The sequence below is a fragment of the Protopterus annectens genome, chromosome 6.part1 (assembly GCF_019279795.1).
Source record: "Protopterus annectens isolate FY-2018-M chromosome 6.part1, PAN1.0, whole genome shotgun sequence".
Lineage (NCBI taxonomy): Eukaryota > Metazoa > Chordata > Ceratodontiformes > Protopteridae > Protopterus > Protopterus annectens.
The window spans coordinates 101,288,486-101,313,261 of record NC_056738.1 but is presented as its reverse complement, the minus strand read 5'-3'; the positions used below and the strand labels follow the sequence as shown (position 1 = coordinate 101,313,261).

Genomic DNA, 24,776 nt, shown 5'->3' with positions numbered 1-24,776 from the left:
TTTCCTGCCTTTCTGCTTGCTCAGGAGGAAGAAGCATTTAATGATAAGTTTACACCTCCTGTCTGCTACGGAGTGGGGTCCAAACCTCTTACAGATAGTACACACTACATTAAGGTGTTCAGGGTCTAGGCAGACAACATACATATCATGGGAACCAGAGGGTGGGATGGAGTTTATGCCCATACTTACTATATTTTTGAAAGTTTTATCCATAGTAAGCTAATGTTATAAACAACCTTGACTACTAACAGCAATAGCAAGGGATACCATGATTATTTCTATTATTAATTATCAGGAGAACCCAAAACCTTCTTTCACTATTTTTTTAACTAGAGCTACCTAACAGATAAGAAGTCTAAAGCCAAAGAAATGGAGCTAGGCAGCTCTCTTAGCACCTATAAGTGCAGACACTAAAGGTAACAAGGAAAATGACAATAAAGTAATCTAATATCAATAATGCCCATAAAAGACAGAGAATTGAACTATTTTCCCCAAATCAGAATTATTTCTAACAAAGCACAGTGATGATGGTCGAAATCCTTCTGCTATGGCAGCAAACAAGAACTGAAGGGGAGGCTTTCAGTGGATAATGGGTAAACTTTGCAGGAACTCATAGCACTAGAGCACTAGTAAAGGGCCCAATCAGTTCTGAGGAGTGACTTGATACCCAAATGTGAGATCAGATGGATTGATGAAAAAGGAAATATGTTTATACACACACCCTTAAATTTTCAACTGTAACATTTCATACAAAGGTCATATTCTGTAGTAGCACCTTGCTAGCAAATCCCACCCAAAAATCTCATTCCAACAAGATAATTTACCAGTTCACTAATGCATAAAACTCTGAAATGGTAAACTAATCAAAGTTAAGTATTCTCTTTCTTTCAATGACCTATGGCACTATGTACCTTCTAATCTCATAAGGCTTGTCCAGCTTACATAGTTATTACAGTAAAAACAAGTTACTGCATGCAATCAGAACCATCATTTTAATTCTCACTTTCTGAAAGAAACACACAAAATCTTATCTGCTTAGTACACTATACACTCACACAACTGAATCCACCATGACATGACATGAGTGCAGGATGCCTTCAGCATGCCAGGCATCCCCTCATCAAAAATTAAGCTTAGTGTTGTAAAATGCAGTGTCACAAACCTTATGTAAAAATGATGAACCAAGCCAATTCATGTATACCTGTCCTGTGCATATTTATTTATAATTTTTATACCATACAACATGACATATACATTGTACACATTTATTTTTAATACCTCACACCATCACCATAAACAAGCCTGTGCTTATAAGGTTTATGCTGTTTTACTGTTAAAAAGACAGTAGTAGTGTTTAAGGGTCACTTTAATCTTAGCAGAGAATAGAAGCCGAGCTACTGTGTTCTATTTCCAACAGGTTAACTAAATCCAGCTTTCTTTTTATTTTAATATAGCACTAATGAAAAAGAATCAAAGTCATAACTAATAGTATTTCTCTTCATTGGTATGGGTTGCATATTACAAATTTTACATGGTTATGAGTTGATTTTGAAATGAGACACATTTTAAAGTAACAGAACTATGTTTCTATGCAAGCTTTTTGGGCAGGATGAAGGCAGACATGAATTCTTTCAATTCTTAATGAAAGTCCTTACAGTGAAATGATTTCTGAAATCAACATTGTTATGAGGGCTGTCATATTATGTCTCACTGCCCATCTCCATTATTAGAAATTCTGATATTATTTCATTAGGATGTATTTTCTTCCTCATCCATACTCTGATGAAGACACTAAAGACAGTCTACCTGATGTGATCAGCACCAAAGCCAGGCATATCACCACAGTCCTACTGCCTCACGTCTGTAGTGACATTTAAAAATAATATTGTAAAATATGTTTGACATGGATCTGCCTCACCCATTGTGGTGGCACTACCCACACCTCCCAGGCATTATATATGCCATCTCCAAGATCTCATAACCTTGGAAGAAAGGGAACTACACATTTTCCTTTCTTCCAAAAAAATGTACAACCTTGTAAGAGCTATAGTTAGAGTTCAGGGGTGTGGGGGCAGAGCATCCACATCTGTGCTGCATGGGGCACAAGCTCATACAAAGCTATGTAAAGTTAAATTTCATGCAGTTTAATCTACTGTAACAGTCTACTGACCTGTGGTAAAATCATGAGCAGTAGAGCATTGGTTGTATATTAAAAGACTGTAGTCCAAATCAGACCTGAGTTTTTTAAATTAAAAAAGCAATAGCGTATTTCAACTTCTTGAGATTGGTAGTCTTCATCAGTGATGTCAGTTTCCATTTCTGATATTTTAGTTTCATGCTCTGCTATCAGCACTGTGAACTCTTTGTAAAATGAAATAAAAAATATCACAGAGAATTCTTACTTAACGTACAACATATTTTACCATATTGCTACATAAATTGCTAATAGTTTTTTTCCCAGTTTATCACTCATTATAAAGGAAGTCAAAATCAGTTATAAATCTCAGTAGAAAACATCAGTGTTCATAATTCATAAGACAAGCTCACTGTAAGTGTTGCCACTTAGTGGCAGACATTTGGGACGTCAACACAGAGCCAGTATATTATAGTATTTAGGATCCTACTAGATCAATGGACCATTCAACTGGAGTTTACCTTAAAAAGAATAATTAAGTGGCTCTGGGTGAAGTTGGGGCAATTCCCCATGCATACACACACACTTAGTAAAACATTTTAAATGGAAGTTTACAAATTTTGAAAGAATAAGAATAGGTCATTGATCAATTAAAACTTGAAAAAATATACAATTACTGATAAAGTTTATGTAGCTATGGAGTTTGGAACATTAAGCAAACATTAGTTGTTATAGTTACTAGATAAAAATACTGTCTTCAAAGGCAAATAAATAACAAACCTGAAGACAAACTGAGTAACTAGTGTTCAAATAGTGGACCTGAAAGCAAAGGAAAAGTTTGACATACAGAAGAGGGTCATTGGCCAGTCAGTCTATCTTGGGAAGAAGCCAAAGGTAGGTCCAATGCATGAACATTCCCTAGTGGAATGTTAAACTCAGACAAACATACCGCATTGGCTGAGCTTGCATGAAGACAGTGTGCTGTAAAATAATATGTAGACTGCAATGGTACCTACAGAAATGCAGAATCAGCCTGCGAAGCAGAAATAAAATTGAAACAGCTACTCATGGACGACAGCTATGTCGTGCTTAATTCTAATGTCTTACTACTCTAGCCAGTAGTGGTCATCAAAAAGATAATTTATGATCTATACTGGAGGAGGAAGATAGAATGAAGAAGAAAACTAAACCAGTTAATCTGGGGGGAGAAGGATTTGGTCATTCAAGGTGCAGATGATTTAAATGGGGAGGCAGTCATATAAGAGTACTACACAAAAAAGACTGATTTTGGATTAATAAGTTGGAGGTACGCAGAGATCACAGCTTTAAGTTTATCCTAATAAGGTAAATGTCAATTGTCTTGAATCGTGACATTTTACATAGTATGGCTATCTGAATTTTATATTGTTGCATCTTGTGTTACATAATATCTATAATGCAAACTGGTTTGTGCATACTACAGATATTATGTAATACAACATGCAGAGAAGTCCATGTAAACAGTTTATAAAACCCTGTAGAGCACATGATTGAAAAATTGCTTTCTCTGAATCTTAAGTAGTTTTCTCATCTTTATGTATGTTGTACTTTCCAAGTCATGTATATAATTTTAGTTTGTTTAGGCATTCAGGACTTGCTGATTGGTAAGAGACCTTTAAAAACCTGATATGTACAATAAACAGAATTTATTCAAAGCCTTGCTTTCTCTTTGAATTTTGAGTATTTTTTTTACATTTATCTATGCAGAATTGTATGTGATGTAAATAATTTCATTTTTTGGGGGGCATTCAGCACTTGCCAGTCTGTAAGTGACCTTTAAAAACCTGATATACAATAAACAGAATTTATTCTACACATTTCCTGAATTAGTTATACGTTTTATGCTACTTGAGCAGGCTATATTTAATGTAGCCATATTTGTTTTTAATACTGCTTTATTTCCTCTGAAAACATTCTTGGTGAAAACTGAAATATTGCATGGATTTTCAAAATGTTTAGTAAATTTTGATTTTAGTCTAATACAGTTAATGGACTTTTTGCTGAATCAATAAAAGCAATATCCTTATGTACAAGGCTAACAAAGAATGAAAATACATAAGGCATATTGGGACACACTAAAAGATCATGTATACAATGAGATTAAACACCGAACAGGTGAAATATCGACTTTTGTAACGTCAAAGTAAAAACATCAAAAAACGGAATGTCAACAGCTAGTGAGCATGCTCTGAGTATTAACCTTGGAGCAGGCAAACCAAAAGCTAAATGTTTTTGCAAAGGGGAAAACCCTACCCTTGCACTCCCTATGTGGGGACTGTGCCCCCCCCCCCAATTATACATAACAATGCCAAGGGATTGTTGATCTTGTACACATGTCAATCATCTGTTTCTATCAACCAAATGATGTCCACTAAAAAGGTGTCGACATGTGAGCATTTTGTTCAAAAGTTAGTAACCCAGATAACTACCTATAAATTATATATATATATATATATATATATATATATATATATATATATATATATATATATAGACAGACAGATTTATATTCAGGATCTTATAATGGTGTCCTGAGGAACAGCTGGTCCCTATGGTTAGTCCTGTAATATGTTCATTTGAACAGAGTATAATCTGGGGTTTGTTTTACTAGAAGTCAACAGATGGTCATAGATGACAGCTGATTCAGCATACATGATAAAAATAAGCAAAAGACTGAAAAAATGTCAGATGAACACGTTGCAGATGGACAGATGGAAGATGCTGTCTTAAATGAAATTTGGGGCATGCTTGAATCTAGTGACATCAAAAAGTATTTTCAGAGAACATCCTGGCAGAAAACCAAAAGATAAATAATAACTTGAATGGGTTTCTAGAAAAGGTATTCAAAAGAGGCACGGATATCAATAAGATCCCAAATGGTCATTCAGAATCCATTTTGGAATTAAAACAAGAAATAAGTAATTAAAGAAGCAATGCATAAATTTTGAAGCAACATTACAAAATGCCTGAAGATAAGCAAATTGATCAAGAAGAAATAGCTTGAATGAAAAACAACCATGCTAATGGCATTTTGTACAAAGAAAAGAGGACAGTCTGTCACTATATATGAAGGTAAAGTTGGTGACACATACTGGCTAAGAGGCAGCACACAGACTATTTTAGCCAGGACCAATGGTGTTAGGTAAGCAACCTCATCACATTGTTTAAAGGATATGAGGCTTTTGTAATAATGGACCAAATCCCTTCTTTGCCCTGGGGGACTCGAAAAATAAATAACATGCATTTTGACAATGAGTTTTCAGTCCAGATACATCAAAAATCAGCTCATGTTTTGGTAGAAATATATGAATATCAGCTAAAGAAACTATAATGCATGATGTTGTATCCAGCATTTTTCAACATTTTCTTTGCAAGAGACTTCTACAAATTTACAAGAACTGTTGAACTGTCTGTGGTAATGCAAATCTGAGGTAGTGAATGGTGTCTCCTTGCATGAATCCAGTGAGGTGACTGATGATGTAGGTAAAAGAACAATGAAACTGTAGAGGAGGAGGATGAGCCACTTAAAAAAAATGGATGTGGGCAATCTAGGCAGTGGCAAAAGCTGGCTTCTGTAACAGGAAAGCAAACTTAGAGAAACAGAAGTTATGGCTTGCTCATTTCATTACCATATATTTCATAAAATAAAGTAACACAATAATTCTATGTATTTCTTTAACAAGATAATGTGACATTGCATTTATTTATTGACATTTGACTACCGGTAAAGTCAGACTGAGTAGGAGCTCACTTTCACCAGAGGCCTGGGGAGAAAAGGTCCAAGCTGTGACATTATATGAGTGACATACAGATAACAATAAAAATACAGATGTTTACTTTTTTATTTCCCGTTTCTTCCCTCTGTATTGCACAATCTAAAGAATATAATGGCAAGGAGTACTGAGTTTGACTGGGATGGGTGATATAAGTAAATTATAACTAAGGCAGTTCCAAAACTGGTAAGCAAAGTAGCTGTGTTTGCTAAGCTGCCTTTAAAAGAAAGTGCCTGTGATGGCCAATCCATCTGGGGAATTAAAAGCATATTTACTTGCAGGAAAGTACACAAGAAAGAGTATGGTAATATATATCCTTCAATGACCGATTCAGATTATGAGATACTAAGTTGTTCCAGGAAGTAAATAATTCCCATTAAGCTACCAGAAAAGATTGGAAGCACTGTCCCTTTATTCAGTGTCTTACATACTGCTGAGATGAGGTTTGTGCCTCGCCTTCCAAGCCATTAGAGATCTAGAGGTCCAGGATCTCTTGCATCTCCACAAATCAAATTGTTCCACAAATACCAGAATAAGAGTCTAAATATTCACCAGCAGATAGATAAAGAAAAGTGGAGTGGTTCATTACACAGTGCTTCCTCCACCTCTGAAACAGACTCCACTACTAAGCAGTATGATACATCACCTTCCTTCAAACAGGAACTGGATGATCGCATGGATATTCACAAATTCACCCCATGGTTTTAATGGCCTAGCTCTGAGTATAGTATTGGTAGGGCATAAATGGCTGCATGACTCGACTGCCTTGTACTGTTTACAATCCTATGATCCAAACAAAATCCCAGGAAAATTTATGTGAGTGGCTCTTACAGTAAGGTGGGTTTTTATTTGGCATGAGTGACACCAAGTTTAAAGAATATTCTGGAAAAAAGATTTAGAACTGCACTCTGATAAACTTTCACTATATTGTAAATGGTTATGCAACAAGCAAATGATGGGATTAGATTTGTACTTAGGTTGAGCTATGGAAAAAAAAAGCTGTTTTGAATCTTGCTGTTGTTTATGCTTATAACAAAAGAGTAATATGTTTGAAAATTACACAAAGGACAGCATGGTTACAATGCAACATGAAACTAGATGGGCACAGGCCAGTTGGCCCACCTAACATCCAATATTTCTTGGATATAAATGAGGCTCTCCGTAATCAAAGTGAGTGAAGTTAAGCAAAGATTGCAATTTTAGCCAGTTTAAAAACAAAGAAGAAGTTCAAACAGTGAAGTTAAACAAAAATTCATCAAGCACTTTAGAAACCAAGTAAGGCACGGATAAACCAGTAAAGGCTGCAACTGTTTAAAATGATCTAAACATTGTAACATTGCCAGCCCCTATGGCATACAGACATAAATCTCTGACAATGGGCCACATGACCCAAGCTCCATCAGCATCTCAGGTGCTTGATGCTCCCAAAAGGGGAAAATGGGCAAGCCTATCCTAAGGGAGAGGATGGGGTGGAGCAGAACATATACAGCCACAATCCTTCAAAGGAGGAAAATTCACTGCAATACACATCTTTGGTGTAAGTTTTTGCCTCACCAAGCCACAGCCTTATGGTAGACCTTCATTAGTGAATGTATGGGAATGGAATTTTGAATGGAGAAGGCATTGTGGTTCCTTGTGGTGATGTGAGTAACTTCTCACTCTACATGAGGGAGGGGTATGGAGTACAAACACTCTCATTACTGGAATGCAGGCTAGGGCAGAAGCAAACCTCAGGGCTGCCAAAATGATGCCTCTAAAGACAAATGTCACCCCTGTACTTTACTAGGGTAATTCCCTAGTTGGGGTAATGAATGGGAAGAATCCAAGTGGAAGAGGCCTGAAGGTTGACAGTAAAGGGAACAAAAAGTGCTTAGTTAAAAAAATGTTATATCACAGATTACTGTATAAACAGCATATCAAATTATATGAAGCTGCTGTTTGGACAACCAGCTCTGCCTGAAACTTAAATCTAGGTCATCATTTTTTTAACTTTAGTCTTCATTAATTAGTCTGAAAAAACATGGACTTTATGAGGAAAAGACAAAAATCTAGACATACTGTGAAAATATGGTCAGTAAAGAGGCATGGAAGATGAGTGTAAATATGAGGAACTGTGTTAAACTGCATTTCTGACAGTGCTCGTTAAGTGTTTTATGGCTCTGAAAGCCAGTAAAACACTTAGCTTTTTTTTTTCCTGCAACCTGTAGAACATAGAAAAGTTAAAGTTCCATAACTACAAAGAATTATGATCGGGTTTCTGACCCTAACCTACCACTTTTTGTTCTCAACACATATGCTAAGACACTCCTCTTGAGCTTCACTCTTGTGATGAATTTCTTGGGATCCGTGTCTCAAATATATAATGAGTCATTTAGGATCAGCGACTCGCTCATAATCCTCTGTGTCCTTCAAGACAAGGCATAGCATAAATGCAAACAATAATATGTTCAGAGACTGTTTTATTGCAAATATGCTACTAATAATCTGAAACACCCTGCCTTCTAATATTGTGAATGCAAAGCTATAGTTAACACTATTAAAATAAACAGGGCATGTACTTTTACATCTGAAAGAATATTTTTGAAGCGGCACTTGTACCAAGCACTGTGGGTACTTCTTGTGTTCCTGTTAGGCATTGCAAATGTTACAGAAGCAGTCAGACGAACAGAATCAGGGAAGTTCATAACAACTGGATTTTACACACTTGCATTATGAAAGAATAAGAGAGGCATCAACAACCCATTTGGACACAACATTTAGGGTCTAATCTATCATCCAGTGGCACAGTTGGCATTGTAAGTCATTGTAAGGGGAAGGAGTCAAATCCCTAAGTAGTATGTGCAATCTGCCATGCAATGACACTCAGCCCATGTGCATGAGTGGTGCAAGCTGAAGATAATACATATGTAAATACAGAACATGGCAGACCATCTCTGTGATACACAACTAGCAGTGCCAGTTACCATCAGTTGTACATGGGCATTGATGGTGCTCTTTTCAACACAAATGATAAGTGATTTGAAACCCTAGATAGGCAAGGATGAGGTCTGTTTATCTATTTTTTGACCAGATTAAAGGCTGGAAATGGGAGTATATGAAAGGGATGAAAAGGGGAAGCAAATAGTGGGAAGAGGAGGTGAGTAATTAAGGAATGAGCAGGATGGTGATAAGGAAGGTTGGATAAAGTTTGAGCCAGGTCCCAGTTTTTCATGCATAAAGAGAAGGTAAGTTGGGGAAAGAAGGAAGGAAGGAAGGAAGGAATGGACAAAAGAGGAAGGTAAAATGGTTAGGTTAGGTAGCAGGGAAGACAGACATGACTGAGAGGGTGTGTGGTAACACAATAGGGGAGGGAGAACACAATGGTGAAGGAACCATCAGACCAACAAAAGGAAGGCGACATTGAGGGGAGAAATGAACAACCAACAGATGTGGGCATAAACAGATAAGGGAGGAGATCACCAGGATGGGGGATAGGATTGGGTGTCCACACCTGCAGTCTCTACCAGCTGTGACCCAGACGACGATTACGCATCAGAAACCACCAAAAAGGAGAACATATTTACAATAAACAACAGGCTACTGATCCAAAAGATTTTATTGTATAAAACTTTAGCGCCTCGGCCCAACAGCCTTCAAGAAGGTTACTCATCACCCTGGGAATAGTCACCACTAGACCGCATCTCAGATGGTGGAAGACAGTGCTGGACATGGATATAACTCAACAAGTTACTGGAGGAGATCCTCCATCCGGTTCATTCAGGTATCCAAACTCCTGTTGCTAATCTCCCCTACAATGTCTGCCAGCTGCCAATGGGTGACAAAAGTGTCACCTCCACAGACTCTTCTGCCAGTAAGTAAAACTGTCCCAGCATCTGATACACAGCTACCTGATGTGAGTGGTGCAGGTATGGTAAGAGGTGTGGAATTGACTGTGACAGTGTGGAACCAAGATGTTCATGGTACTTCTGGTGGTGGTGGTGTTTATGCAGCTGTTACCTGTTGTGGGGAGGGAGCAAAAGGCCTTGCTGGAGGGATAGGTGCAGGTCATTCTGCTCCTGCACAGAATAGTAAAATAAATGGACAAAAACAAAGAAATAAACAAAATAAATGTACATAACAGGATAGTGACAAAGAGGGTGGAGAGAGAGAGTGATGTACAAATACAAATACATTTGCACAATGTAAGGCCCAGGTTTAGCAGGGAGAACCATTAGACTATGTAACAACTCATAGAGCACCAACTTCTAAACCTGCCCGAGCTGAACCTGTCAAGTATGCCTGTTTTAAGTGCTATTGCAGCTGTTCACAATAAAAATAACATAAGTTGGACAATACCTTTAAATGTTTGAGAAGGTATATTGAGAGGAGTACTGCAAAGGTAAGGAAACCCTTGATATTAATTAGCAGTTCCCTCAATATGAACACAAAGGTCTGAGTTCAAATATATTGCGAGCAAAGGTCTGTTGCATGGCATTTATAGTTTTCTGAATCATGCCATTGCCTTGTTTTACCTCATTAGCATACTGGAGGGTCAAATTTTAATAATGCTTCTCATTACTTTATCATTATATTGCTGCTTAGCCTAGACACATCGTGGTGCTTGTTTTTCTGAATCACACACACTGCAGGTGACTGCTCTTCTTGCAAATTCACTTACCACAATGTGGAAAAGTTTTCTGAATCTGGTCCTTTGTGTTTTTGTGCTTTTTATATCCAGACACACTTGCTTTATTATCAATCAGTCAAAATAATAATCTACTCACCTACACACCTTTCTGTCAGTTTATGTATTTGCCAACCAATCTAATCTACGTGACCCAAGTTAAACCTTTTAAAATAGCATTTTAACTGCAGTGAATTAATTTCACCACTTAACTGCTAATAAAATGTTTAAAATTCTATGTTGAAAATATTACAAATCCATTTACAATGATCCAGCACGTTTAGCACTATTTGTACTGTTTACGTCCAGGCAAACTGGGGAGCAAGGATCATTAAACACATATTCACATCAATATAATCAACATTTCTAATAAGGAATCTAATACAACCCTTTTTTTCCCAAAATGACAGTATTTTCTTATAGCCGTCTACTAGTATTGTCTTGGAAAATATAAATGTTAGTACCTCTGGCACAGGGTGTGCTGGGAAAACAGTAGCAGGCCAAACTATACTGTAAGCAGCTCTTCGTTTTCCTGAGAAGAAATGTCGATTTTGCTGACTTCTAAATTGCTGATAAGTGCAACTATAACTGACTGCTGAAGAGGAAACTGTACGGCAGGCAGTCATAAAACCTATGAACAAAAATGTGAAATTACAGTTACACGAACACTTCACATGATTATATCTGACACTAACATATTACTCAGTGTATCTTACCCACACCTCCTTCTAAAAGATAAAGTCTTAACTTACATTACAAGAAACAGAAGACAAATCAAACATAAATCCACTCACTTGGGACACCTCATTATCTGAAAGGTAATTGTAATTATGCTTTTATTGGATACTTTCCAAAAAAACTAGACAAAAATTAATTGAAAATGCTCCCATGTTTGTATATAAAACATAAATCACCGCACAAAAGTGTCAGAAGCAATATGAAGTATTTACTGCAAAACAGCAGAACAAATCCTTCTGAAAGGTTCTTGGTGGTAATTTTTAGCAGAAGTGTTTAATCCTTTTTGTAACTGGATCTTAATAACGTAACTAGAATATCTGTCAATTTACTATAAAACAGTACCTGAAAATTCTTGCAGTGCCCTGTTACAACAAACCCAAAACCTGCAACGCTTCTGTATACAAAAATCTACATTACCAGTAAAACAAGACCATTATAATAAAAAAGGAAGGTTTTATAAAATGTGTATGAAAATTTGATTCTACTTTTATAGTATGTCTTACCAGAAGTATTGCTTTTTTGAAAAGAAGGTGCTGGAAAGTAGCCCAGACTTATTTTATTTTATTTGGGTTTGCTGAGTGAACGAGCTAGTCCAAATACTTTTTTCAGTCACTCCCAGGCCATACAGCAAATACAGACATTAAAAATGCAAACAATAGAAAGCAGCTTGTGCAAATACAAACAGCAAAATAATTTATGACCAGAATAAAAAATGGACCATTATCACCAGTGTAGTTGGAAAGCCTATCTGGCTCATCTAATTACCAAAGACATTTCATCTAGAGTCAGAAAAGTCTTAATTCCCTTTTAACTGCATCTTTTTAAACCTGTTAATAAATATAATGCTCCTTTTGACATGTATTTGTCTAAAAGTATCACTCAACCTGAGATTCAGAATTAAAAAAGGATCAGTGGCCTCAAAATTGCATGGTGGTCCTAACCATGCAGTTTACCTTTAGAAAAGCCCTTTCCATAAGACTCACAAATTCTCAAATCTATTCCTTACACAAACTCACATCCCTTCCTTAACATTACCACTACACAAGATAGCTCAAACACTCACCACATGCACAAACACACACACACACTCAAGCACAGTAAATCTATTTCCCTACTTAAACCTTACTCTAACCCTAAAACACTCACATGCAGGCACACAATAAATATATCCCCTTATATAACCGAAAGACGTGTAAATGGGCGTGCCTTCATTGAAGGTTGGGCGTCGAGCTGGCAACTCGGCACCGTAAAAAAGTCTACTGCCAATCATTAGCGAACCGGAGTTCCGCTGTGGCGACCCCTAACCGGGAAAAGCAGAAAAGACAAACAATAACAACAACATATAACCCTACAATACTCCCAGCCCCTCCACTTACCTTTGTCAACCAACCCAGAGGTCACCCAATAAAATGTTCACATGAACAGAACTTTACTCAAAATGGATGATAGTTCACCTATGATGCAAAAATTAGTGCCAGCCAAGTGATCTATATGTATATGTGTGTGCACGTGTGTGAGTGCACGTGCATTTTTGTATATATTTTTAGAGAGAAAAGTGCAAATACATATTCTCTCTCTCTCTCTCTCTCTCTATATATATATATATATATATATATATATATATATATATATACACACACACACACACACACACACACACACACACACACACACACACACATATTTATCTCTCTCTCTCTTCCTCTATATACATATCTACATATATATATATATATATATATATATATATATATATATATATATATATATATATATATACATATACACAGACACCTACACATACACACAAATCCACAGCAAGCATACTGGATGGTAAACAATTTGATACTGAAGATTATTTATTTCTCAGAGCTAGTATCTGAAGCCATAAGGCTATGTTCCTTTTTTAAGTGAGTGGCCAATTTACGAGATTTATCATTTATTGTAAATAATAGATCTACTGTTAAAATGTCTGGACAAAGGGTGTCTTCTATTTGTGTTGTGAATCTTACTACACAAGGACCTTTTCTTATTTTACACAACTACTTACATTATAGTAATTGTAAAGGTATTTCTTGAATCTGACTTTATTTTGACAGCATTACTTAGACAAATGAATATGACTTACATTTCAGTATATGAGCCATATTGCAATTAGCTGCATCGTGAAATATCTGCTGCTCCTTCAGTAGACCCATACTGATTATTGGTCCTCAAGCATAAACTATTTATTGTAGCCATGGTCTACCCAAAAGGACAGTTCGTGAAAACCAAAAGGTGCCAATTGAGGGGTTTCAACCAGAGAACTTGTATTATTAGTATAAAATTATCATCTTCAGGTTACCAGGGAATGCATTTTGATTCCGCGTTGTGGTCAGTGCAAGGCATAAAAGCAGGCAACTGTCTGTCTGAACTTTTGGCTGTTGACCATGGTTTATTTAGGTTTAATAAGTTTACAGTTCTTATGTGGTTGTGTTGGAGTGTGTTTTTTGCTCGTTACCCCACTGCCTGTTGCCTGTCATCCTCCTCCTCACCAGTCAGTTTATTTGTTCCCCATCCCCGGGGTGGAGATCAACTGAAAGGAGTCTATTGCTCAGATGGTCAACAGGAATGATTCAAGATCTTTGCTTTTACTTTCACTCTGGCAAGTACCTGACCAAAACACCAAGAAGGGGTATGCAGTAGGCTGCTGGCAGAGGATGTCACCTCACTTCTGCAAGTGGACCTTCCTCCCAAACAGCCCCGTCTCTCCTCCCAGAGCATGGAAGGTGATTTCTCCAGTTTCCACCAGGGATATCACTTTGCTAAGTGAGCCCCTGGATGCATGCAACCCTCCACACCACACTATAGGAGAAGTGAATAGGTCTCACCTCTTGAGTCCTCCCTTTCTCTCCCTGTCTGTCTACTCCATTAGTGGTGCCACTAATTGAACCCTGGTCTCCAGGGTCACAGTCTGGGCTATGTTCTACTTTGCCATGGAGCCAGGTTCAAAAGTTTGTTAACATTTGGGTTAATGATTTACCATTAGGTAATATGTTACATATTTTTACATAGGATTCTATTCTGCCTTTTGCAACTAACAAGACTTCTTAGTAATCCATGTAAATTAGCATATTGTGTCAGAGGTTAAGCTGCCATGGGCGTGATGACTGATCTACCCTTTTTCCCTTCTTTTTTAAACATATTTATTAACTCATAATTTACATAATGACACAGGCATACATATTAGTAAAAACAAATACTACTATAGTGGTGTTTTCATTATTTTTATACAGTATACATATGAGTTTTCTTTTCAACAATTATCATTCATTCTGACATTACATGAATTACTTAATTCCTGCCTTGCCTTAAATCTCACTCCTCCTTCTCCAGAACTTTATTCTGCATGTATTCTTCCCACAAATTCCATTTATTTCCATGTAATTTGTTACTTCCCTTTTCTATAAATCCACCTCCATTTTTTATCTCCTGTACAATATTCAGTACCTCATTTACAATTGGTTTAGATTGTGATTTCCATTTTTAAGTAATTTTTTGGCAGCCAATAGCATTAAATGCTTGCAAGGCCTTCCTCTAACTATACAATTCATATCCTGTGTCCAGGCTCAAAAGAATCATTTCCTTAGTTACAACCATTTGCTCCTCCAACATTTTTGACAAAGCAATTTATAGAAAAGTTTTTAAATCTGCTAACTCATTACAGCCCTGCCCCCCCCCCCGAAAAAAAATGTTCCCAGTTACTTTCCCATAATTCTCTGAAATCTGCTTGGGGTACAAAAATACATATGAAAATAATTCCAAGCAAAGGGAAGGCAAGAGTTAAGTGGGATAAGGTGATCATTACAATGGAACAAAGTGGTTTAGGATTACTTGAAGGGATGCTTTAGAGCTACACAGTTAAGGCTGATATGCATAACACAAGCAGAAGATTACAATTCAGAGTTCAAGAAATAAACAGAGAGCGGGATTTAGTATGCAGATCCTTAAGAATAACAACAACCCTACAGAATATTATATCCATAAAGTAGCACAAAGTATTCTAAGAACTAAGCCAGCATGAGAATTCTGAAAGGAGATTTTGTCAATAAAGATAACTACAAGTAGGAGTACAGAAAACAGGCAAGAGGGTGCTGGAATTTACTGCAGAAAACTGGTAAAGGAACCAGTGTATTGACATCAAATAATTAGAAGGGGAAAGGTGACAGAGTGGGAAGAGGCCAAGAAGACCTTTGGACTGCAGGCTAGAGACTACCTTCCCTAAGAGAAAGGGATAGGGGAATCATGAATGAAGTACCTGCTCTGGCTGAATTTTCAGTTGAATCTAAAACAGAAGCTGCTATTAAAAATAGTCTAAACCAACCGTATCTACAGAGCTGGATACTACAAAAGAGATAAAAGAACTGGAAGAGGGTGGGATCTTTACAAATTGGAAGGAACAAAATACATAGAAATAAATAGAAATTGTGGGAACAATACATGCAGAATAATGTACAAGAGGAGGAATGAAGTTTAAAGAAGGCAGGGATGCAGCAGTTTATTTAATACTGGAGTGATGATAAATACACAGAAAGAAAAGATATGTAATATATAATGTAGGCAAATGGAAAAAATGTTAATATGGTTTGTTTTCTTTTCTGTTAATGTATGTTTGCCAGTGTCTTAACTGATAATTTCATAAAGTGTTTAAAAATACTTCCAAGCAAAAATTCTAAACCTTCTGGACTTTGTTGCAGACTTGGAAGCCATACAGATGTTGTCCCATTGCTCATTTTTAAATTGTTTTTCTATTCTCTTCCAAATCTTTTATGACTTCTGCTAATCGATTCTTATAACTATCGTGCAATACTTTATATGCCCTTCTAAGTATCCTTTGTTTAAAAGCAGCTTCTGTTCAAGACTCAGCTATAAACTCTGCCAGAGTTGGTCTTTCATTTAGTACTCCCTGTTCCTTACTCTTTGCCTATACTCTGATATTAATCACTGATAGGGAAAGTGGTTTCTAACCTACAAACTTTTGTTTGATCTCATCCCACTCTATTTCCTTTCCCTCTCTAATTATTTGGCTCCTTTGCCTACAGTAAATTCTACACTCCTCCTGCCTAATTTCTATACTCCCAGTTGTAGTCATTCCTACTGGCAAAACCTCCATTATCCATTCTCTGTCTTAGCTTACTGCTGAGAATACTTTCCTCTACTTTATGAATATAATACTCTACATGGTTGTCTCCTTAATGACCTATATCCAAAATTCTAATGTCTCCTAATTTCTCACTCCCCCCTCCCCTCCATTTCATCAGCATCCCTTTCCCCTTTGATTTATAAGTCTTCTTGGGTTAAATGTATGACCCTTATGTGTATAGCTCTAAAGTATTCCTTCAAATCGGGTAATCCAAATCCACCTTGTTTTATGGAGAGGACCAGCTTAGCCCACATAATTTTTGCCCTCTTCCCCTCCTAAATACATTCCTTCAACCTTTTATTATCGTTCACAACTTCTTTTCTGGCTGATAAAAAATATCTGATTCATATATAAAACTAAAGGGAATAAACATTTTCACTGCTCATATCTTACTATCCATATCCTTAATCAACTGCTTCTACTTTTTCAGTTTTCAGTTTTTGTAATATTTGCTGTTTAGTCTTTTTCTACATATCCTTAGATGACATAATCAAATCCAAAGTACTCCTTGATTCTTCTAGTTCAACTCCTTTACTTTTTTTCTATCTCATGAATTTTCATTTGGAGCAATGAAAAGGGTTCACTGACAAAGTATATATGTTCACTGATGTTGTCAGAAGAATGAGATGAAAAGGAGAGTCTCCCTCACTTGCTGACTCACTTTTTGTTGAATAAACGTTTTTGTTTATTTCCTCCTTAATCTGTTCTGTACTCAAAAATGTATTTAATCCTCAAATAAAAATACTCTGAAGACAGCCTGATACAGCAGCTGCAATCTCATACCTGCATCTTGACCTCTACGATTGTTGGAATAAATTTGTTTCTCTTCTACGTGGTGTATGGTGAATAATCATTTTCTGCAAATGTACTGCTCTTCCCAATTTTAATACATTTCCTTTCTGCCACAATTGTGTCAGAAGTAACTCTTTCTGCTAATATGACTGCATATTTACTAATATAGATATTGGCTGCTTTCTCATGGACAGGTTTGAAGCATACCACAATGTACCCTTTCAATTAACAAGGGACCTAGGGTGATAGGAAATAAAAAGATGATCAAATTTCCTAACAGTCTTGGTTTTGTCTAAATAAAATCTGAGTTGTCTATGCATATCCAAGGTGAGGAGATGGGAAAAGGTGGAAAGATGAATAGACTGATTAAGTGACAACCCTTACCATAAAAGAGGGGTTAGTGCATAAGGAAACCTGTCCTTGTGGAAATCAGTAAAGGGGGATGAAGCCATCAGTGCCTGAAGCTCTGATACTCTTCTAGCCGAGGTGATAGCCACAAGAAGAACTGTTTTCCAGGTGCAGTGCTGTACAAAAGAAGAACTTGCTGGTTCAAAAGGAGCCAAGGTAAGTTTTTCTAGGACAAAATGTAGATCCGAAGGAGGAGGAACTGGTCTCCTTGGTGGTCTAATATGTAGGACACCTTTCAGGAAAAGCTTAACTTCCAGCCTTGAGGCCAAGGGAGAAGTCATAGGCAGACATGATGATATTGCAGAAAGATGAGTTTTTACTGAATAGTATAACAATCCAAATCCACTCTTCAATAGCTCACACAGGTAAGACCGAACCATTGGAATATCCACCTGCAGTGATTGCAGATCCTTTGGAAGACACCAGGTGGAAAACAATTTTCATCTGGAAATAGAGGATTTCCTACTATTGAGTTTTCTTGCCTCCTGCACAACCTCATCTTCAGAAAGGAATCAAAACCCTATCACCCACAGGGTCAGTTGCAGGGTTGACATCTGCGGGGGTATTAGAGATCTCTTGTCATGTGTGAGTTGGTCCACTCTGTGGGGTAACTTGTGATGACTGCTCTTGGCTAAATGCAGAAGAAGGGAGAACCAATACTGTCTTGGCCAAAAGGGAGTGACCAACAAGATTTATGGTTGCTCCTGTTGTATCTTCTACAGGACCTTTTCGAGGAGCGAGGGGGATGCATAGAAAAATATCCCCTTCCAGGAAATAGGACAGGGCATCTATCTTTCATGCTAGAGGATTGGGAACTCTGGCACTCTACTTTGGAAGTTGTCTGTTCATGGGGGAGGCAAAGAGATCCACCTGAGGTAATCCCCACTGATGGACAATGTCCAGAATGGGTCTACTTCAGAAGACTGACAAACCAAAAGACTGACTCCCAAAAGACTGCAAATTCAAAATACTGAATGCATTTTAATGCAGGGGGCAAGCCCCCCCTGCACCCCTCATGTGGGGGGCTGTGCCTCTTACACCACCTGCTAACTACATATTACCAACTCCAAGGTCATACAACACAGGAGAAGTGGCAAATTCCATCATTCAGTACTTTGAATTTTCTGTCTTTTGGGATTCAGTCTTTTGTTTTTTCAGTCTTCTGAAGTAGACCCCCAGAAATCCCTGTATAATATCCATTTGTGGGACTGAGTCATGGACCTGCTCAATGTGTCTGCCACAACATTTTGAGTGGAAGGAATATAAACAGCTTGAAGGGTGAGTTGACTCTGAGAGGCTAACTCCCAAGCTTAGAGAGCCAGTTTGCACAGTAGATAAGACTTGGTCTTACCCCCCCCCCACACACACCGCTTGTTGACATACCAAAGGACTGTGGTGTTGTCTGTGAAGCACTTCAGGGCACCTGAAAGAAGAAAAGGTTTGAAGATTTGTAGACAGAAAAATTGGGAGGGGGAACCACATGTATTTTACCTTCTAAGAAGCCAGAGTTGCTCCCCATCCCAAGTCTGAAGCATCTGTGTACAGCTCCTGAGTGTGAAGTGGTGGCTGTAAGGGTAAGCCTGGATTTAAGGTAACCTGCTGAAGCTACCAGTTCATTTTATTTTTCAAGCAGGGGAGAAGGGGTATCACAAACTCCAGTGGATGAGAGTGCTGCACCCAAATTGATGTGAGGTACCACTGGAATTTCCTCATGTGAATTTTAGCTAGACGTAGCACGGAAATAGTGTATGCCATGAAGCCCAACAGTCAGCGAAACTCCCTGGCAGTCAGGGATGGAAGAGGCAAAAGGGTCTGGAAGTAGGTAGTAAGAGGCAGAACCTTTTCCGGGGATAAGGAAGCCAACATCTTGTCTGTTTGGATTCTGCATCCTAGAAAGACATGGTCTTGGAAATGAACCAAGGTAGATTTTTGGTAGTTGATAGTGAATCATAGACCCTCCAGCAGGGACACCATAAAGAGCAGATTCTCTTGAAGGGTGTCTGCAGAATGATCCTGGAGAAGATGGTTGTCCAGGTAAGGGAAAATTTGAATACCACTTAATCTAGGCTATGACAGGAGCTAAGCATTTTGTGAAGACCCTTGGGGCTGCAGACAATTCAAAAGGCAAAGCAGAGAATTAAAAATCTGAGGAAGCAACAGCAAAGTGATGATACTTCCTGAACCAAGGGTGAATGGGAATGTGGAGGTAAGCACCCTTGATGTCCAGAGACACAAGGTAGGCCTGAGGAAGGATGAGGGGAAGAAGAGTGTGTAAGGATAGCATGCAAAATGTGGGAACCTTCAGGAAGGTATTAAAGTGGGATATGTTTAGGATGGGCCTCCAGGGACCATCCTTCCTGGGGACCAGGAGCATCTTGGAGTAAAACCCTTTCCATATTTGTGAAGGTGGCACCTCCTGAATGATACGCTCAGAGAGAAGACTGAGAATGACTTGGGGAAAGAAATCCAGCTGTTCTTTTGGGGGTTGAGGAATACCCCTGAAGGAAGGTGGAGTTTTCCACACCATGAAGTATCCTTGAAGGATAATGGAGAGGACCCAAGAGTCCTGGGTGATCTGTTTCCAATCAGGGAGAGAAAGGGAAAGGCATAAGGAAATAGGAGTCTAGCTGCCAGGGAGCAGGTAGTCACAGACTACCTGGCTTAGCTGGAAAGGGCTGCTTTTGATTAGCAGAATAAGATGTAGAGGACTTGGCTGAAGACAGCTTGCTAGTATCTCTTTTTCCCCTTGGAAGACTGAGGTCTGGAAGGTTTCCTAACAAAGAGTGTTCTAGAGGGGTAGTTCCTCTGATATCTTGGAATGGGAGACACAAAAATGAGTTTTAGGTCTTGCAGCTCTTTGCCCTTTTCTTATAATAAGTTGAAGAGTTCTGCAGTAGAAGTACCAAACAATGCCATGTTGTCCAGGCGGCATTCACAATTTGTGCCTTTATATCATCTGTCAAGGGCGTAGTCTGTGCCAGGAGTACCTCATGAGAACCGACCCAGAAGCAGCAGCTCTGGCTGATGTCTCCACTGCATTGTATCTACACTTAATAGAATGACATGTAACTTGAGTAGAAGAACTCAATATGGAGGGTAACTGAGCTTTTGTAAGAGAATCTGGTAGTTCTGAAATTAACTTACAAGCATCAGATAGAAGGGCTAAGGAATATTTAGCCATATGGGTCTGGTAGTTTATGACCCTAAATGCCAGAGTTGAGGAAGTATAAACTTTCTTCCCCAACCTCTTCATAACTTTACTCTCCTTGTCTGATGGGGGAAAAGAAGTGGAGGGCAACATCTAGGAGGCCTTATCAGCAGAAACAAAAATTGTTGCAGGGTCTGCAGAAGGACATTTAAACAGGAATTTGGAATCCTCTGGCACCTTATAAAACCTGTCTGGCCTTTTATGGACAAAAGGCTGGGAGTCAGGACACTTAGAGGCTGCTGAGAAAGCATCTAAAAATGCTGGCAGTACAGGGGATATGGCAGACGGGGAAGGTGAATCCATCTGCAGAAGGTCATAATACCTTTTTTGAATGTTTGACACCTGTGAGCAATCCCATTTGAAGAACCCCCTCATTTTAACAATGGTTTCCCCAAAGGAAATAGCCTCTCATGGAGAATCTGTGCCATTTGACTCTTCTTCTGGGGAAGCATATTGTAATGGTGATGAAATTTGGACAAACTATGCCAAAGACTCATCCCCAGAGGAATCATCTTCATCTGATGAAACCTCCACAGAAATCCTCTTGTGTGGAAAAGCAGAAGGAAGGAAGGAATGGAGAAGAGGAAATAGGAGAGAGAGACCAGAAGATTGTCTCAGCGCCATGAAAGCATTAAAGAGCTCCTGGGAGAAGGCTTGCTATCTGCAGGCTGCTCTTGGGAAACTGGACAAGCATGCTTAGTTTTCAGCTTCTACTTTTGTGGAACATCCATGTGGTGGAAGGATGAGGGGCCCGACGTCGGCCTTCACTCTAAAATATTGGTAGGGACATCTTCACGAACAATGATTTGAGGGATGCCACGTGGGCCTTCAGTAACAGTGAGTCTGGGCTCCCCCTCTATGTCCGAAATGGATGCCTGCATATCCTCTGAGGACATGCTAGTAGGATTCTTCCCGACCTCCACACCAGTACCAGTAGAAGGTTTGCCTACTGACTCAGTCTCCAGGCCAACATCGGCCTTGGGAGAGACGTCCGGAATTGAGGAGCAGTGGGTAAGTCAGGTCTAGATTTTTTGGCCTTCTTAATCTGCGCTCACCTGAAGGGCCCAATGTAGCTTCCATGTCATGTGGTAGGCACTTAAGGCACTGGTTTTCTGGGTACAGATTAAGGGAAGCTAAATGACTATGAAGGGTCTTGGGAACAAGGGTCTTGCAAATCAAGCAAGAGGTATGGTCATGGTTAGGGCCTAAGCAAAAGAGACACAGGTCATGGGAGTCTTTATGTGGAATCTGCCTTCTACACTGACACTTGCCTTTCCTAGCTGACATGTAACCTCAACTTCAACAGTAGCACACAAAGCAATAAGAAAAAAAATCAACAGGGCACTCATCTGATTGGAATCCACTGCTTCTCTGACAAGTAATGACCTGAGAAGACAATCTGACTGGCAGCAGAAAAATTCTGAGGAGTGATCCATCCTGATATCTGCTTTATACCCGACACCATTTTATGACGGATTTAGGACCAGTACTGTGTGCGGTGTCACACGTACCCTACACTAGTGTTAGACTTTTGTATACTGGTTGGACATAAAAGTCAGCCAGTGGCGGACTCCCTCATGTTATGAATACTCTAGCACAAGAATAGAAGGACATGATAGGTTTACGTCAGTGCAATGAGCTGTTATTAAAAATGATGCATGAAGACAGATTAGTACTTCAGATATGGATGTAAGAGGTGTAGAGTGAGATAAAATTATAGGTTGATCAAGCATGTAAAATAAATATAAGTAAAAGTAATGTCTTTCGGCTTTTCCCGGTTAGGGCTCACCACAGCAGATCACTGGTCTGCTTATAACTGCCAGTGGATTTTTAAAGTGTGGAATTGCCAGCCCGGCGCCCAGCCTTCAAAGAAGGCACACCCACTCACACCTACCTGCATATCTTTAAAGTTCACTCGACCACGGGGAGGACATACAGACTCCGCACAGAAGGCACTGCAGCCGAAATTTACAAAATGAGCACATTTGAAGTGTGAATGCAAAAAGGGGAGAGTAATACATTGTAGCAGGCTGTGAACAGGGAGTGGTAGTTTATGGCTGCAAAATGAGAAATATTTAAAACTCTGAAGCAGTGTGGAACTAGAATTTTCGGAGAAGAACTTTATTTGCTGTAGTAAAAAACACACGGAGTTGGTAAAGGAGACAGAGGACAAGCAGCATGGATGGATGAGTCCAAGTTACAGAATATAGTAAGCTAATGGAAGAATAAATATAGGGTGGAAAATGTTTGGGGGTTAGTTCAGCCAAGAGGTTCTGAGCGGTAAGTAGGCTGGGTGTTTTTCACATAAAATTTTAGTTTTATTTTAAAGTAACTGTGAAAAGAAACTTGATGAAGACAGGCAGATATAGATTTCCACAATTTAGCAACCTAATTATAATACAGGCAGTCTCCACAGGAGCTGTAAAAGTGCACACAATGCTGAATGGTTGGATGAGGAATGTAAAGTGCATGATGGGCTATAGCAGTTAAGTAGAGAGGTGTGGGAAAGACTGAGCTATGTTTTAGGATCTGTGGAAAGATCTGGTAGGGGTGAGAATTAGTCTGGTGAAATTATAAAGGTTGATGCATAGCTGATCAGTGGCTTGAGATGAGGTTGGCCAGTTAATGCTTATACAGCCTATGACTGTTCTGAGTGGAATATTATAGGAAGATCGGGAGAGTATGTCTTCTAGTATGGGGGCATCTGGAGTATTGCCTAATATATAGTGTTATGCTTATAGACTTAGCCTTTGGTTAAACAAAGTACTGACAAGATTCCAGCTTATGAGATGAGGGAGATAGGTGTGGAGTACAGAAGTAGCTGAATGTTGTTGTGATGGAGTATGGCTATGGCTTTGCCTCGTTTTGAAGCTGGTCATGATGCAATATATTATAAGACGAATAAAATATTTCATTAGAAGTAATATTGTGTTTCAACCCGGTTTCTCTTAAAATGAGTGTCAGAATTATAAGTTTGAATCCAGGCATGAGTGGATGTGGTTTTGTTGTATGTGGTCAGAATATTTACACTGAACAGTTTTAATGAGGAGTGCTTAAGGGTGTTATTAATGAGAATATTGTTTTGCAGAGTAGAAATGTAATGGCCTAAGCTGAGACAAATGTCATCACTTCTTAGTAATAGTACTGTAACTGTGCAGCTGTTGGGGAATAATTATTTAAACAATAAGTGTTTTTTGGTATAAAGAATGGAGGGAATTCATCCCTTGTGAGCTGACAAGGGAGATAGTGAAACTTTAGGAAACATGTAAAGGAAGTCTTATAGGAGTAAGGAGAGAGATTGATGAATAGGATGTGGTGATAAAAGTAGATGAGGTAGAAGTTGTGACAACCCCTCTCTGGGCCAGTAATCAAGGAGCCTGAATCCTCACCACTGACACTGGAGAGGGAAGTTCACATGGAATACAAATGAATACACTCAGTATTCCCAGATGTAGACCTCTCTGCATCAAGCACAATTTCCCTTAAGAGTACACAGGGAACACACTCAGACCAGGGTCTGGATCTCTCTGTCTCCATCCAGGTCTCCAATAAAACTCCCCACTGGTACAGCTGTAGGGTAGGTTCTTGGCCAAAGTGTCCAAGCCAAGTCCTCCAGCACCCTCAATGTGAACCCAGTGCTTCATGTCCCTGCTCCAAGTAGCTGACACACACGCACACACACACACCTGGAAAAGGCTGGCACAGATTTACATGCTGTGCCCCCTTTGCCCAAAGTATAAGGTAGTTATCACTGCCACCAGACCCTCCACAATCAGCTACTCTAAGGCCCTTAACAAAGGGTGTCCAATTATACTGTGTAATATTAATATTAATACAAA

General features: G+C 38.8%; 1 protein-coding gene across 3 annotated transcripts in view; it reads right to left on the bottom strand.

Moving 5' to 3' along the window:
- Nucleotides 1–24,776, bottom strand: part of METAP1D (methionyl aminopeptidase type 1D, mitochondrial) — a 1,999,572-nt gene that overhangs the window by 1,339,603 nt on the left and 635,193 nt on the right. For all 3 annotated transcript variants that reach the window (XM_044075535.1, XM_044075537.1, XM_044075536.1), the window contains exon 2: nt 11,074–11,240. In XM_044075535.1, coding sequence (XP_043931470.1) covers nt 11,074–11,240 — 167 coding nt within the window. The remainder of the gene's footprint in view (nt 1–11,073; nt 11,241–24,776) is intronic.